At 47.0% G+C, this 16156-nt stretch overlaps 1 protein-coding gene across 10 annotated transcripts in view; it reads right to left on the reverse strand.

Annotated features, from left to right (window-relative positions):
- Positions 1-1247: 1247 nt before the first annotated feature.
- CRACR2B (calcium release activated channel regulator 2B) overlaps positions 1248-16156 on the reverse strand; it is a 46412-nt gene continuing 31503 nt past the window's right edge. For all 10 annotated transcript variants that reach the window (XM_064657648.1, XM_064657640.1, XM_064657641.1 and 7 more), the window contains 8 exons: positions 13562-13641; positions 10419-10713; positions 10094-10235; positions 9782-9863; positions 7215-7329; positions 5439-5546; positions 4647-4723; positions 1248-3631 (listed from right to left, as the gene is read on the reverse strand). In XM_064657648.1, the coding sequence (XP_064513718.1) occupies positions 3547-3631; positions 4647-4723; positions 5439-5546; positions 7215-7329; positions 9782-9863; positions 10094-10235; positions 10419-10713; positions 13562-13641 (984 nt within the window). In that variant the 3' untranslated portion in view covers positions 1248-3546. The remainder of the gene's footprint in view (positions 3632-4646; positions 4724-5438; positions 5547-7214; positions 7330-9781; positions 9864-10093; positions 10236-10418; positions 10714-13561; positions 13642-16156) is intronic.

The following is a 16156-nucleotide window of genomic DNA, read 5'->3' on the forward strand; positions in this document are numbered from 1 at the left end:
CAAAGCAGAGTGAGGTCCCTTTGCCAGCATGCAGAGATTGGTGGCACCATGGCTGCTTATCAGAGCAGCTGCTGGTTTTTTTTTTTTTTGCTTTTGCCCCTAAATCTGATTGTATACACAGCTGCACTGTTGCCTGTGCCAGGATAAGGCTTCCTGGGCTATAAAAAGAGTACTTTCTTGTGATAGGATTCCAAAATACCTTACAGGGTATGTGCAAAATGTCACTTGTTTCCTAAGAGACTGCAGCCAATATGGTGAAGGAATAAGGCCCTGGGCAGTCTTATTTTGCATCCTCACTCATCTCGTGCCACCCCAGGATGTCTCCATTATTTGCTTTTTATTTCTGCTGCAGTTTCCAGCAGTCACTTGCAAAGGGTGACTGCTCCTGGTCTTCCATTTAGAGGCAGGAGAGATTCTGACACAACAGGAGGATGTAGTAAAATTAAGAATTTTGTGGAAACTCTGCTCTGGTTTGGGTCTGATATCAGAGAGGTTTAAAAACTAACAACATGCACCTTCAGACTGTATCTGGGTCTTCCAACAGGAATTATTGTGCTGAGAGACAAAAAAGGCAACAAAAGACCTTCCAGTAATAAACCCCATCCTGGTGCTTACTGTTGTCCAAGCACAACCCGCTCAAACTCTGTGCCATTTTGTCATGCTTGAAACAAAAATCCACCTTTTCCTGCTAAAAAAAAAAAGATGAAGTTACAATGAACTACTTGTGTTATCAATTTACAGCAAGGGAAATGAGTAATAATTTGTTTGGTCAAAACTGCAGAGTGATTAATTCTATAATGCACGAACATCCAGCTGGAGCCATGCCAAGGCACAACGATTAAAAGCAACCAAATTCATAACTCTAGTGAAAAGGATGCATGGGACATTAATAAAATGAAGGTTTAGTTCTACAGATATAGGTAACAAGGTGAGAACGTGCCCTCTCTGAAAGCACTACACACCCAAACACTGGGGAAGCATCTCCCCTTTTTCTCATCCCTGCTCTGCCTTCCCTGATCAGCTGGACTCTGGCTGCTTGAAAGAGGTAAAAAAAGACTGGAGATTAATTTCTCTTCTGCTGCCTCCGAGACATGGGCTCTTGATCGACTCTCTCCCTACTTACAAGACCCCCTGTGTACCATCATGGGGGACAGGCAACATCCTGAGCAGTGAGAAGTCACTACAATCACTGAAGATGGGAGGCTGAATCTCTTGCAGCATCTGAAAAAAATCTCTCAACACAATGGTTTGTAAGACAGCATTTCTTTATTATCTGTACTGTTTGCACACTAAGAAAACACGCATAAGGTTGTACATTAAAAGAACCTGGTAGTTCTTGCCATTGCAATATGACAGCACTGATCAAGGTACTACACACACTGCCTGTATTTGTGTGTCAGCCGTAATTTCATGCCTTTGTCTTTGATGGGCTCTGTACAGAGTGTAGGAGGCGCAGGTTCAGAACATTAGCTACTGCTCTCTTCCTTCTGCAGCAGCTTCCCAAATCCTGCTGCTGCAGGTAAGTAACTTAGCATTACGGATGTGCCACGACCAAAGACACCAATTCCTGGCCAGCCACTCCACGTTAACCGGCACCTGGAGCTCCCCTAACACAGGTGGTGGGTTCGACCTGTTCAACAGGAGATAATGCCTGTGCTCCTTCACGCCTACACTGGTTAGAAAGACACATCTATGTCCAGATTAGAGGTGTTTTCTGAAAACAGATGATTTCCCTTCCCACACATTGTTTCTTGCAAACACAAGGAGTCCCACTGGCAGCACTGCTGGTGTTACTCTAGGCTCCACACTAGCTACCCTGGTTTTGGACCTTTTCTAGCTTTCTGCTTCCTAGTTTCTGGAAGGCATTACTGCAGTTAAACACAATGTGAGCCACAGCCAGCCAACAGTAAGGACTGAGCAGGAGCTTATTACTTTTGGGTATTCGTTTTACTCAGAAATCCTGCTCTTGCAGAGAAAAACTTCCTTTCCTATCTGGAGTAAAGGGCACCAGGAGGAACCATGGAAATTCTTTGTAACACTGGAGGCCTGTAAGTGACTCAGAGCACTTTTCCTGCATGGGATATTCCCAAAGAAATTTGTGCAATAAATAGACATTCAGAGTAACCACCTTATCCCAAGGGAGGAAAGACAGTGGACAAATACAGGCCTTCCCATGCTGCAAGGTTGGAGGGACTGCTTCAAGGCTGCAGGAACACATCTTGTGCCTAAAATGTCAGTCGCATAAACAGGCTCAAAGGTGAAAGGGAACAGAGCATTACCAAAAAGGTCACTTAGTCCTACAAGGCTTTAAGAGCAACCGAGCTACAAAGCAGAAAGCATCACACCCCAGAGCACACCAGGAGCTCCATGCCCAGGCACAGCTGCAGCTCTGCCAACAGGCACATGGCTGGGGCCAGTTTCTACCTCAGCCCTCACCTCCCCTCGCTCTACTTTGCCCCACTCCTGAGCAACAAGAAGGCCCCTTCCCAATGGAAACAGGTTCAGTCCAGCTCTTTCTCAGGCCCTTCACCAGGAAAGTGAGGTTGTTGCACAAGGTCACTGCGAGAGAAAAAGCTGCATTTGACACAAGCAGCTGCCTTGTGCTTCCAGCCCAGGTACATTTGAAAGCACTGCGGGAAAGGCAGTTCCAAGTTGCCGGATATTCTTCAGGAAAAAATAGGAGAATGGGAGGAAACAGGCAGCGTTCAACCTTAAAACAGGCTATATATGGCTCCCCTACTTTGTACAGCACAGCTCTGGCAATGGGTTATGAATCAGCAACACATGTCAGCACCTGTGAGTCCCAGGGCAACTGCTCTGTGTTCAGTAAACAGTAGGAGAGGGACAGTGACAAGGTCCATTAGGGTAACAATGAGATGAAAGCCACTGGGGTGACTCATTCTATCAGTTCATACCATATTCACACATGGAATCAGTTGACTACAATATTGACAAGTCCAACTTAATTTTGGAGTAAATACAGGCCCTTATCCAGATCTTACAGGAAGTGGTGGAAGCGTTCTCACCACAGCAGGATCTCAGCTGGGCGCTACTGTCACAGAGCCAAGAGGAGATGCTGTTCTCTGAGATGGATGGATCACTACTTAAAGAAACTTAAATTTGGGCTAGCTCTATCTCTTACACTAAAATTCTACTTAAGACAGCAACCATTGTGTCCTCCACTCTCTGCTGCTAGGCCAGTTCTTTACCAGAGAGAAAAGGAACAAGACTTCATCCCTTTACAGGGAAGCAAACTCTCCAGACAGAAGGCCCACTTTATCCTATTAGCAAAGACAAGCCAAATTCCCCCAAAGAAGCAGAGGCCTCCAGAGACCAGGGCTGCATGCAGAGTTGGGAAATGAAACAGTGCAGATAATATGCACATTTTGGCCTGATTTAGTGCCTCAAAATTCATAGACTGGGAAAAGCTTCAGCTTCCCCAAATCTCTGGAGAGCTTATACCATCAGATTCAGCTTGCTTGAAAGGAACCCCCAGCTTCATGATACAGTGCTGGCACATGCCTCTTGCTGACACATTGATGTGCCTTATGTGCAGCACCCTTTCCTCCTGCCGATATCTTCCAGCTGCAGGGCATTCTCCCTCTGCCTGTCTTCTTGTGCTGTCAGCAACCTGGAAAGAGCAGCACAGACCAAGAACACAACCTGGTTACTGAGCTCTTCCTCCCAAGGCATTTGCCTCTGCCCTTTGCTTCCCACCAGCCATTTAGGATTGTAAGAAATGACTGGCCAAGAGACCGGACTTCTCTGGAAGTTGGGCTAGATAAACCACCACACACAGAAAATAAGCATGAATTTCCAGGGAACAGGGAAAGAAACTGGACATATACAAGAGGGGACCCCATGGCTTAGTAGTCAGAGCACCAGACTGGGGTGTGAGTGGTCTGTGCCTTATTCCCAAGCTCCCACACTGATTTCAGACTCTTGGGCTGTTTGCTTCACCTGTCTGGGCCATCTCGGGCAGCAGCATGGTAATAAAGCACGCTGAAGGCATGTGCTATGGGAGACACAATTTACCCAGCTGATAAGTAAATCATCCCAGTTAATGAACAATTAGATCCTGCTGTGGATTTAACAGAGATGATGTGCAGGAGGAGGTGAAGGGATAAAAGAAGACAAAAGGATAATTTCCTTGCAAGATTTCAAATACTTTTTTTCCAAAACTATCTTTTTGTAAAAAAACTAAAAATCTTAGAGCAAACTTCTTTCAGCCTAACAAAGTGTCTTATCTCCCTTTAAAACTACTGCCACCAAAATAGCACAATCAGTACAATGCTTAGTAAGATAGGGAAGAAAAAACCCTCAGAGCTGCATGCAGACTTCCAAAACACCAACTTAAAATCTATAATAGTACACAAGGTTTTTGTGGTGAAATATTCAAATTAAACTCCCAGTCTTGCAACAGCCAGCTCTGCCAGATGAAATTTTGTGTGTGAAAGTGTCCAGTCTACAATTGGTGCTCTCCAGGCACAGAAGACAATGACCCAGAGTCAGGAAGTCAGGTCTTTTTTGCGACATGGCAGAAAGTCAGTCTCTGACACACCCCTCTTCTTGGCCATCCCCAGGAGAGCCCACACCAGTCACCTATAGTGGGGAAAATATCCCAGGGTGACTTCCTGTTCACTGACCTGGCCATGTGCAGCATGGGCTCCATGATGTTATAGCCAGTCATCGCACTGCACTCATAGAAGACAGCCTTGTATTCCTGCCAGAGAACACAGCAAGCACCCATGTTGGCTGCCACTTTTCCACCACCATTCATTCACATCCTTGGGAGCTACTCCACCCCCACCACCAGGAACTCTTCCAAGATCATTTGGGGCCAGGAGAGTGGCTGTTATCACCCCCTCACCAGCCTAGAAAAAGGAGATGCTTTTCCAGCATTGGGGGCCCAGACAGAGCATCCAAAAGGGAGCATTGGAGAAGTTGTTCGGGAAAAGAATATATCTGCTCAGGGTACTTTAATTCCCTTACCTTTGTGTTGCAGAGTTCAGAAGATAGAGAACACCTTTGAAACCACTTTCAGCCTCCCCCCACCCAGGGGCCAAAGTCCCAGCAAGCATGCAAACAAGGGATTGAGGGAAAAGGCAGGATGATATTACAGTAAGGAGTCCTCAGATGGGAAAACAGCCATGCAAGTTTTCTTCAGAAAGACTATATGGAGGCATTAAGCCTCAAGAGAAATAAATGAGCCTGCCTCAAGGGCCATTGTGTGCCACATAAGAGCCACTATCTCATCCTGCCTGGTACCAGAGGGACCTTAGTACATATTTATATTGGAGAAACAGGGGGTGAGGGAGAGTGGCAAGGTACCATACTGGAAAATGGCTCCAAGAAGGGCTTTCTGCCAGCCAGGCTGCCCTGCTAACAGCTGAAGGGAGGCTGCAGAGCAGGTCAAGCAGCAGAGCAGAGAGTCACACCTTTGCCAGCCTTTCCCCCTCCACCTTGGGCACATTCCGGGTCTCTCTCTGCACAGCATCCATTTTATTTCCAAGCAGAAAGACCACAGCTCCATCCTCGATACCTTCCTGCAAAGGAAACAGAGTAAAGAACCCTGGAAACTCAGCTGAAGGAGGGAAGTAACTCAGAGCAGATCCTTCCAGTTCATGCAAACAAGACCTTCAGCAGCACAATTGGGCCCTTTAGCTCAATAAAGGGCCATTCCTTCAGTAGCCCCAGGGATTTATGGAAGAAAGCTTAAGCTACTGGAATGTATTCCAAATCTCTGTCATGTTCAGCTGGGATGCTGAGAGAGGGGAGACAGGACATAAGTTCCTCTCAGGGAAATAACAAGCCTAAGGAAAAGCAGCTTGCCCCATATGCTGCTGGGAATTTGAGATCAGGCAGAGCTTCTTAATAAGTTCAATAATTTTTGTGTGTATGTGTGGTACTATTCCTCTGATGTGCTGTCCTCAACTCAGTGATCCCTTGCTAAAAATTCACTGGCCAAGCACGATAAGCAACTTTCAACTTGTACACTGTCTCTGTAGGGACTGTTTATTCTTGGAACCCTTTACATCTGGTAAAACTCCCTCAGGTTCCACTGGCTCACTAGAACATTGCCAGAGTTAGAATAGGGCTCAAAGTTATTTCCAAACTTGAGTGCCCTGGATGACATAATACAGTACCTGAACAGCTTCAAAACAAGATAAGTACACAGATGGGCAGAGGAAAAGAAGAGAGATATTAAAAGTTACATATTTTGCCTGCTTTGATTTTCTGTGTGCTCAATTTAACCTTCCTGAAAGAAGCCTGATTTTCAGAGGCTGGTTTAGTTTTGAAAATCTTAACCTTTGATCTTTTAGAGTCCAAAGAAATAGCTGAGTGGTTGTTTGTTTGTTTTTCCCAACAAGCCTGTGGAAGTTAATAATATTAGAAACCTCCATCCTATGCTTATTCATTTCACAAGCATCTTGTTTTATTTTGAGACTCAGCATAATCACAACAAAACCACCTTTCACAATTCCCATTCAACATCTTGATCATCTACACGCAACTTATTTAAATCATATAGATGGGTATTTTTGTCTCCCCAAGGAGATACAAGCCACAGATGAATGCTTTTTTTGAGAGTTTGGAAATAAAAGGCAGGAGGGCAAGTTACAATATTAATACACAGTTATCAAATAAAGAAAAAAATAGAAAAGGAAAAAATTACCAATTGTTAAAGTTGGAGCAAATGAGGGAAACAAAAAAAGCTATTACTAATAATGCAGTCCCATCTAGAAATATCCAAACAGAGTCAGGATGTGACCATACAAAGTGCTGTGCTGCAGGTCTGAGCCTAAATGCATCAGGGCTGTCTCCCTTTCCTGTGCATAGGCTGACACCAGGACATCTCCTTACCTGAGCACAGGTGTGACGTGACCATGTTTAGGAGATGTTGCCAATGCACATGGGCTGCTTACAAACACAGACTACTGTTGTGGCAGGTCCCACCACATTCTGCCACAGAAACAGCCCTCCTTCACTCAATGGCCTACACTGGCTTTGGTATCTTCAGCACAAAGCCCCTGGTCCCAGCCTGACTCCCACAGGCAGTACCCACAGCATCTGCTTTGATAATTCAACTCCACAAGGTCAGTAGGACCTCCTGGGGCGCTGGGGAATGTCGCTCCCAGACAGACTGTTGGGACTGGTCTGGAGCAAGGCAGTGGTAGCACCACGAGCTTGGATAGCCGCGGTCCCGCTCTCACCTGGATGCTGCTCATCCAGTTCCGCACGGCCATGAAGGAGCACTCGGCTGTCATGTCGTACATCACCAGAATCCCATCTGCCTTCCGGAAATACTGCTTGGTAATGCTCCGAAACCTGAGCCCAAACAAAACCAAAGGCACTCTCAGAACCACGGCTGTGTAATGACAAGAAACAGAGCGGGATTATCTGACTTTTAGTGCAGGCCCTTTGCAAGGCCTGGCAGCCCCCGTGCGTGTCCCCTGGGGCTGGTGTGTACACCCCGGCAACAGGTCAGATCCTGGCACTCCTGAGGCAGGCCAGGCAGCCAAGGGTAACCAGGAGTCTTTCCAAATGCATGGTGCTGAGAAAGCAGGAAGGAAGACCTTTGCAGGTGAGGAAGAAAGAAACAAGAATCTGCTTAGGAGAGATAGGAAAAGGAAATTGCCTATGAAAAGGGAAAGTGCTGGACTAAACATGATCTTTCTCTAGAGTCTGTAAGAATCTGCAGACTAAGCTGTACCACAGTACAAACTAGGCATGCATAATGTCTGCCCCAGTGCTGCCAAAACAGCAATTAAGATCTCAACATCAATAGAGTCTGTTTACAGTCTTGAATCTATAAATCAATGCCATCATAAATAAAAAATCAGGAGTTAGACATAATTTCCAGGAAAAACTCCCACCAGACATCTACTGTGTCCTCTCCGTACCAATTAAAACCACAGGCTTGTATTTTTTTAATAAATTAAAAAAAAAAAAAAAAAAACCAAACAAAAAAACACCAAACAAAAAAAAACCAAACCCCAAAAAAACTAAAACAAACAAACAAAACCAAAACAAAAAAACCCACAAAACCAAAAAACCAACCCAAAACAAAAAAAAACTGAAATAAAACCAACCCAAAAAAAACACCAACAACCAAACCAAATAAACAAAAAAAAACCAAAAACCAAACTCAAACCTTAAAAATCTGTAAGCAGTTTGTGACAGAGCCATGATATAACCACACTGATTGCAAACTGATGGAATTAAATGTAACACAAGTACTGAGATCTCACTGGAAAGCTGTGTATTTCAGCCCTGCACAGGATAGCAAACTCCACTATTCTATTACGAGCCAAGAAAACCTACAGCAAGATGTGACCCTCCTGAACTCTTCAGATGATTGCCTGGAGCCTGTTCTTTCTCACTGCAATAAGGGCATGACATTCTGGCAACTACCCAACTGAGAAAGCACAGACTGTGTCTTTGGCAGTCAAGGTGCATCTCTGGAACTGCCAGACAGACCAGATGCTCCAGAAAAAACATCAAAAGGTAGCATGCACCTTTCTCCAGAAGCAGTAAAAACTTTTGCTTCTTCCCATGTCTTCTAATTGGTATCAGCACTGAGCCAAGTTCTCTCTTTCAAGCACACATCTAAGACCTGCTAATGCTAAAGATCATTCTGCAGACAATCTCTTGAATTTGATGCAATCTGGCCCCAGTAAAATGTCACATTTTATGTCATAACTCCCCTTACTGCTGAGTTTCAGCACTGAAATATCCACAGGAGTCCTTTCAGAAATCATTATTTCTTTAGCATGAAGCTTGATTTTGGAAGAGATAGTTGCTTTTCGATAAGATACTCCTACTTAGTACATTCCCACCAGGTCTGCATGGTCTAGCTGACTGAGCAGACAGCGCCATTGGCACAGTTTAGGATTATAATATTCCCATGATCTCAGCTGCCTCCTGAAGGCCTGCCCCCATAACATATTTAGCCCTAAATATCCAGTACTTATTTTTGTCTGGCCCTTGAGGTTCATGGTCCCCTTGAAATAGCTTTGCATCTTAAGCTTCAAAGTGTATCCCAAGTAAAATGTGATTTATGTGAAGGTAGAGGCCTTCAAATGGGAACCTGTGTTCACTGTCACAAAAAGCTGCACAGTCCCTCTACCAAGGATTATCGCTTCCACAAGTCTATCAGCAAAAAGGGACAGTGGGAGGGGCCAATAACCTCACTGACAGAGTCCAGCAGGGTAGTTCAAATCACCTTCCCCACAGGTCAAACTAATGCAGCTGGTTTTGACAACTGACTCCGACCTGGAAAGGTTCACACAGTCCTTCCCACCCCCTGAATAGCAGGTGGTGGTGAGCAGCTGGGGACAGGAGTAGCACAACCGAATCTGAGAACAGAATGTCTATCCAGAGCCTTAGTTTCTATCCTAACCTGCAGCCCTGTCCTGCAGCTTTTCCCAGAAGTAGGCTGATGCAGGAGAGCTTTGAGGGTTGGAGGAGCTTTGAACCTCACACCATACAGTGATCTATGGACAGACTACCTGGAGCCACAAGCATGCACATCAGACATATGGAAAACTACTTTTCTGTCAATCCTGAGAGAGATCTCCCCAGGCTCTGCTTCACAGCCAAAGCTTCTAGAAATCTCTTGAAAGAGGCCTTTGCTGCAGGTTCAGCACTGGAATAGCTGCTGTGACCTCTCTGGTCCTTCTGAAGCTAATAGTTTTCCCAGGGGTAGAAACCAGCTGCATGCACTTTCCCTTTCCTACAATGAGTCTCGCAGTAGGGCACCCTCACAGAAATTACTTACCTTTCTTGTCCAGCTGTATCCCACAGCTGCAAGGCAACCTGGGTGTTATCCACCATTAGACTCTTCACCTGGTAATCAATACCTGTCAGGAAAGTAACAATGATCATAAGGCAGGAGAGGGAGAAAGGCGCTTGCCATTACAATGGCCAGGGATCAACTCTGTTCAGTTCAGGGAAATTGCAAGATTGATTCAATACTGGGAGAGGGACCATCTTGACCTTTAGTTGGGCTATAATACAGGCAAAAAAGCATTTGTCCAGGCTGACTTTCCCACCCTTCTTATCCAGATGAGTCAGGGACCCTATTACTTACCGATGGTTGCATTGAGCTCAGCCAAGAACCTGTCATAGCAGAAGCGGTGGATAAAGGAACTCTTCCCAACACCAGAGTTTCCTACAAACACCACTTTAAAGATGCGATCTGGGGAACAGCTGGCTGGTTCCAGTGCCTGGAGCTACAATGGAAGAAAGGGACTCAGTTTTGAAAAGCCTAGCTGCAGGCTGTGCTTTCATTTGTGCAGGCATTGGGCCCCTGCACTATAAACCTATGGAGCTGGAGTTAGATGGGAAGAGAGTCAGAAACCCTCAAGTCCCTGGTAGCAGGTGTTTGAGGAAGAACCCCAAGTGACTACACTCACCCTGGTTTCAGTGCCAACAGGCTGTGCTCTAGGAGGCAGCGGAGCAGCATCTAAGCCATCTGCTTTTTTTCTGCAGTCAGTGTCACCCTTCAAAGTCATCTTAAACCACTCAGTATCTGCTGCCAAGGGCCATCTCTCCTTGTCTCTAGGGTTGTCTCCAAAGTTTGTGCTTTCTCCTTCTCCTGTCTTCATCCATGTCCTGTTGCCTGGGAAGTATTTACAGTTCTTTCTGTTGGGTTCTTCCACTGCCACATCCGCTGGGAAGGTGAAGGGAAGGTCCGCAGAGGCCAGTTGTCTGTATTAAAGCTCACAAGCATCACAGGCAGGGTGGGAGGGTAGGGAGTGAGGAGATAGGGAAGAGGAGGAGGTTGCAAATTCCCAAAACAACCAGCACAATCCAATTAGTGCATATGCAGTGCTTGCAGGAACTCTACTTCATACATACACTCCCCACACTCCCCGTGACTAAGTCATCAGAGGCACCCCTAAGGAAAAAGAGACAGCTCACCTGAGCTGTGCTGCACTCATATGTGCCAACAAATTTTTCATTGGTTTTAATAAAATTTGCCGGCTTCTGGATTTTTTTTAATAATTCTTTGCCTCCCATTTCCCCCAGTACTGAAAAATGAGGCAAAACATACAAAGGTGGCAAAAAGAGAACCTTAAAAAAAAAAAAAGGTGGCAAAAAATACCTCACTATTTTTCTTACGAAACACAATACAAAGAAGTAACAAAGGTTTTGAGGTTAGTGAAGAGGGTTTTGCCTGCAGGCAGCGGCGCAAGGGCTGTCTGATATCCCAGGGAGGCTGCATGCAGTGTGCCCTCTGCTGCAGGCACACAGTCCTGCTCCAGGGAACCTGCCCAGCACTCCCGAACACTGCTGTCCCAGAGTCTTACTGAGTTCAGGCAGCAGAAACCTGCCACAGATGTGCAAATTGCAGTGCACATTCTCACACAGGTGAGAGTCACTTTGTCTGGTGTTGGCTCTGCTCTGGCCTGTATCTATATCTGGCCAAGGTATGGGAGCCGGGACCTGAAAGATGTTTCTTTTTAAAGCTTCCAACCAGCCACACTGGCTCTGAATGGCAACAAATGCCCGGGAACCCTGTCCAAGCTGTGGTACTTGGGAATAGGTGTTGCACAGACTGCGCCCACACAAGAGCGGGGTGATGCACTTTGCTCTGCAGGGGGCAGAACTGACATGGTAAGTGGAGAAACAAAAAGCCAAAGGGAGTGAGAACTCCCTTAAAACTCAACCGAAGGGCTTTATCCACCACAGACATCTCCATTGCCTTCGCTGGCCAGCAGATTGCATTTGGAAGCAAATTACAGCTTTCTACAGTCAGTCTCTTCAGAGGCAGTACATTCCACCTCACTTTGCAACATTTTTCTCTTGCTACTAGTGCAGGAATCAAGACAACTCTCCTTTCTCACTCCTACAAGTACGCCTTATCCGGGTTGAAAAATTCCCCTGCTGCCATGCCTACACTTCCATGAAAGGGAGCTCACATTCCTGGTTGTCCTCCCTACATCTGCCCTGAATGCCAGTCTAGAGCCAGGCCAGCTGGAACCTCTCCCCCTGAAAATCAACACATACTCCCAGACTCAGGCTCTGAGGAACAGCCCCCATCTCCCAAGGCTGGCACAAGTCACGAAATGAGGGGTTGAGATTCAAGAGCCTCTTTGCGGGGGGGGGGTGGGTGGGGGGGTGGGTAAGGAGAGGAGGGTAAGGGACAAACACAAAACTTTCTGAATAGTGACTCCAGATCTCACTGGTTTTATTCATGTTTCTCAAGCAATGTGATGTGACACAGCACTGGGATAGATACAGGGCCAGCAACTACTTCTCCCCTTCTCACATCACCCTTACTGCCAGACTTCTCCACCTGTTAAGCCTTTTCAGTGGGTTTATGCCAGCAGCAGCTAGAAGGATCTCTGCAAGAAATACTTGGGGAGGAAGACGGGGGAACTTGGTAGTCTGATCTGATGGATAGCATGTGTGCCAGTCACGCAGCCACGAAAGAGCTCTGCCTCAAACCTGTCCAAGCAATCTCCCTTCCTGGGCTCAAGAGTCAGCCCTGCTCCACAATCCACTTGGTTTTCCACCAGTCCATGAGCTAAGGAGCCTGGAGCTCAATGCCACTACCAGAATTGCAGACATTAAGTGTGGGTTGAAGCTGGAAGAAACTCTGAGCCTAAACCCATGTCTCTGGTTGGCACTAGGAGGAACCGGGGAGCAATGGAACCCCCTGCAGAGACCTGGTAAGAGACAGGGAAGTGTGCTGCCTTTAAAACTTGTTTGGGGCCAGCAGTTGCAGGTGAGATCCAGCTCCAAGCCAAGTCAGGGCTGGGCTGGCCTCCCCTGCCTCCCAGAGGAACCAGGCTTTTGGCCAATACCAGTGTGCTGGTCACACAACTAGTTCACAAGGGCTGATGCTAAACGCCAGCATGGTTCAGGCAAGCATACGTGGGTATTGAAGGAACTGCATAGTCTGCTTGTATGGGGGGGGGGAAGAAAAGGCCTTGGCCACACAGACATGTTGCCTGCCCTGCCCGAAGGGAGGACTGGTGTGCCAGCTGAGCTTCTGCATAGGTGTACAGGGAGATGGGCAAGATGAACACACCTGGAACTGGGCCCTGACCTTGGGGCCTTCACCTGCCAGAAAGAATCCAAGACTAGTGAAAGTCCTGCCCTCTCCCATGCCCCAGGGATATGGGCTCTGGCATGAGACACCAGTGGACAGGATTTCTGCCTGAGGAGGAACTGGCACACTTGGAAGTTGATCCAGTCATTTCAACAGAGCTGCCTGACTCGGTTAAAGGCAGCCTTTGTGATTCCCTTCCCATGAACAGTCCCAAACCTTCTGATGGCACTTAGGTTTGCTCCCCCATTGCTGCAGTTAAAAGCAGCAGGGCAGCTACCTCCCCATGGAAGTTAGCTAATGGTATCTCAGCTTCATGCTGAGCCAACACTACCTGATGCCAAGAGGCAGCTCGAGCCATAGAAAAGCTGCATCCCTCCGTGCTCCCAAAACCAGCCAGCACCAAGGTGGGAGAACTAGACACAGGGCACAGTTTGACTGACAGGCTACTCCAGTGGGCATAGACTGACACCATGAACACAACACAGACACCCATCTAACCGTTTGACTGGCTTGTCGTCCAGCAGGTAACTGCCTAGCACTGAGCCTTTCTTCAACAGGGGCTTTTTGTTCTGAGGCACCTGGAAGTTGAAAAGAGAAGGAATGAAGAATGTGATTACGAGCCAGGAACCTGCTCAGCCCCCGTTCAACCACTCACCACCTCTGCAGAGCACTTTGGGGAGGCAAGGCTGGAGCCCTTGCAGCCCCACACCATGCAATGGTAGTGCCCCACTGGAAGGTTCAAACAGAGGTGAGCACTGGGTGTGCTTTCTTTAGTTCAGATAATTTAATTCGTGCAAGAAGCCATCACTGTTGCTGCTTTCTCCTTCACAACATAATTCATCAAAAGTAGTAATGTTCCAAACTGAATTCTTTCTCTAGCCAGAGTTTTTATTTCTGCGGTTGTTCTCCACTTGGTCTCAGTTGAATCTCTCTTCCCCCACCTCCCTCTTTATTATGGTGATGTTTTGTGGGACAGGCCAATTGCCCCCTCCTGAGAAGACACTAATACCCCTCCCTCCACCAGTGCTCACCCAAAGCTGCACGTGAACCACAGGAAAGGAAGGAGACCACGCTGCAAAGGGCAATGCACATGCTTTGCCTTACATGAATATCCCTCTCCATGCTTTCCTCCAACTTACCTCAGACTGTACACTTCCTACAGCCAGTATTCACTAGCTCCCCAGAGAAGGAGAAAGCAGGACCACTTCTCTCACAACCCTCTTCCCCCCATACAGCAGCTTTGCATTCCCAGTGGAGTCAAAGATGAGGAGCTTGCTTGCAATCACACAGCAAAGCCTGTGGCAGAGAGGGATTGACCTGCAAATCTTCCAAATGCCATGCTAAAGCCTAGTCCTCACCCCACCCCAAACAGACCAGCTCACTGCTCTGGCCACACACATAAAACACTGAAACAGCACAGCAAGGTGCCCATTGCATCGGCACTGGAAGAAAGGGAGATGTATCCAGTCTGCAAGTCTGGAGATCTCTAATGTGCCCTCACAAATTATTTCTGGGAGTAAAGGTGTGGAAAGAAGGGTTTGCAGCCTGCCAGATCTGCCTCTCACAGCAGTTTTGAACTGACCAAACACCTGCAGGCAGCTCTGGACAGGCCTTCCTTTGTACTGTCCACAGCCCTGGGGGAGGACTATGAAGATTATTTCTTCAGTAACCCTTACTGAAGGCTTATTTTAAGAGGCAAAAAAATTAAGAAGCTGTTCTGTTGGCCAGAACTCCCAGAACACCTTTACTGCAACACAGTTGAACAAAAGCAGACACTCTGGACTCCACGGAGGGCCTCACCCAACTAGGAACTTTAGGGGGAAGGGAGGGGAACAAAACATTTTTTACATGTAAAACATGTTCAAGAAAAGCTCCAGCCACAGAAACAATCCAGCACTGAGAGGCTAACAACTGTGGAGCACAAATCTTCCAAGGCAAAGGACCCCCAAAAGCATAGCATCACTTCAGTCATCACAGCCAGACTGTGTTTCAGACAACCAGTGGTTCTCCAGCAGGGATGGAGGAGGAAGTTTTCAGTGTTTGAGCAAGTTCCCTCAAGGGCACCCTCTAGCTACACAGAAAGGACAGCACTGTGTTGCAGGCCAGTGGAGCAGCCGCAACCTTCAAGTCACCTATGGGGCAAAAGGACTCTCACACAATGTGCTATGACACAACCCTACCTGGAGAGGAAACAGCTTGCAAAGCACATACTTGGGTAAGAAAGGAGAAACAATGGGGCATGTTCTGCCATTGGTTCTGCCATGCTTTATTGGCCTGCCAGGTTTGTGCAACATTTGACTTTTCACCAGGATGGTAAAGGGACAAGACAACATCACAGCTGTATAACACACGATGGCAAGGATTTCACAACAGCACATGTACAAGCATTTTGGATGGGAAAGATTCTGGTTTATCAGTGAAATACAAACACATGTCCAATGTAGTTTAAGTACCAAAACACTCGTCATGATGAGCAGACATGAAATTTGCTCTGTCAACACGCAGTGTGCAAGCATAACTCCACAGCCAGATGGGTCATGGGTGTGAAACTAAACCTGCAATCCCTGGGTCTTAAAAAATATCCATCGGTGGTTTGCACATAGGCAGAAACAGCCAGACATCACTGTTTGTGACCCAGACACTGGGACAAGAGAGCGCCCCACAGTGACGTGGGGCCAGGCCCTGCCCACCCTGGCAAGGCCAGAAACTCTTATGAAGAGCAAGGTATTAAGCTGGGCACTGAGAAGAGCAAAGGAGCAGTGACTGGGTTGCTATTACCCATGAACAGCCTGATCCCTCCTTCCAACCACTTCAAAATTTTTGCTATGAAAGAAACTCTGTTCATCACACCTTCACTTCATGGAAATAACACAACTCTTCCCAGCACTAACAGAGGGTATCAAGGCCTTGGGTTTCTTTTCAGCCTGTAAAAGCAATGATAGTCTCTGGCAGAGAGCGTGTTGCACAGTAGGGATCCCCATCAGAACTCTCCTTTTTGCTCCTGTAGGGCAGTATTGATATTTTCTCTCTCCCTTACAGTGTGACAGGCTGGACAGCAGATCTTCTGCAGGTGTGTGATGACAGCAGCACCTC

Source organism: Pseudopipra pipra, chromosome 6 (genome assembly GCF_036250125.1).
Source record: "Pseudopipra pipra isolate bDixPip1 chromosome 6, bDixPip1.hap1, whole genome shotgun sequence".
Lineage (NCBI taxonomy): Eukaryota > Metazoa > Chordata > Aves > Passeriformes > Pipridae > Pseudopipra > Pseudopipra pipra.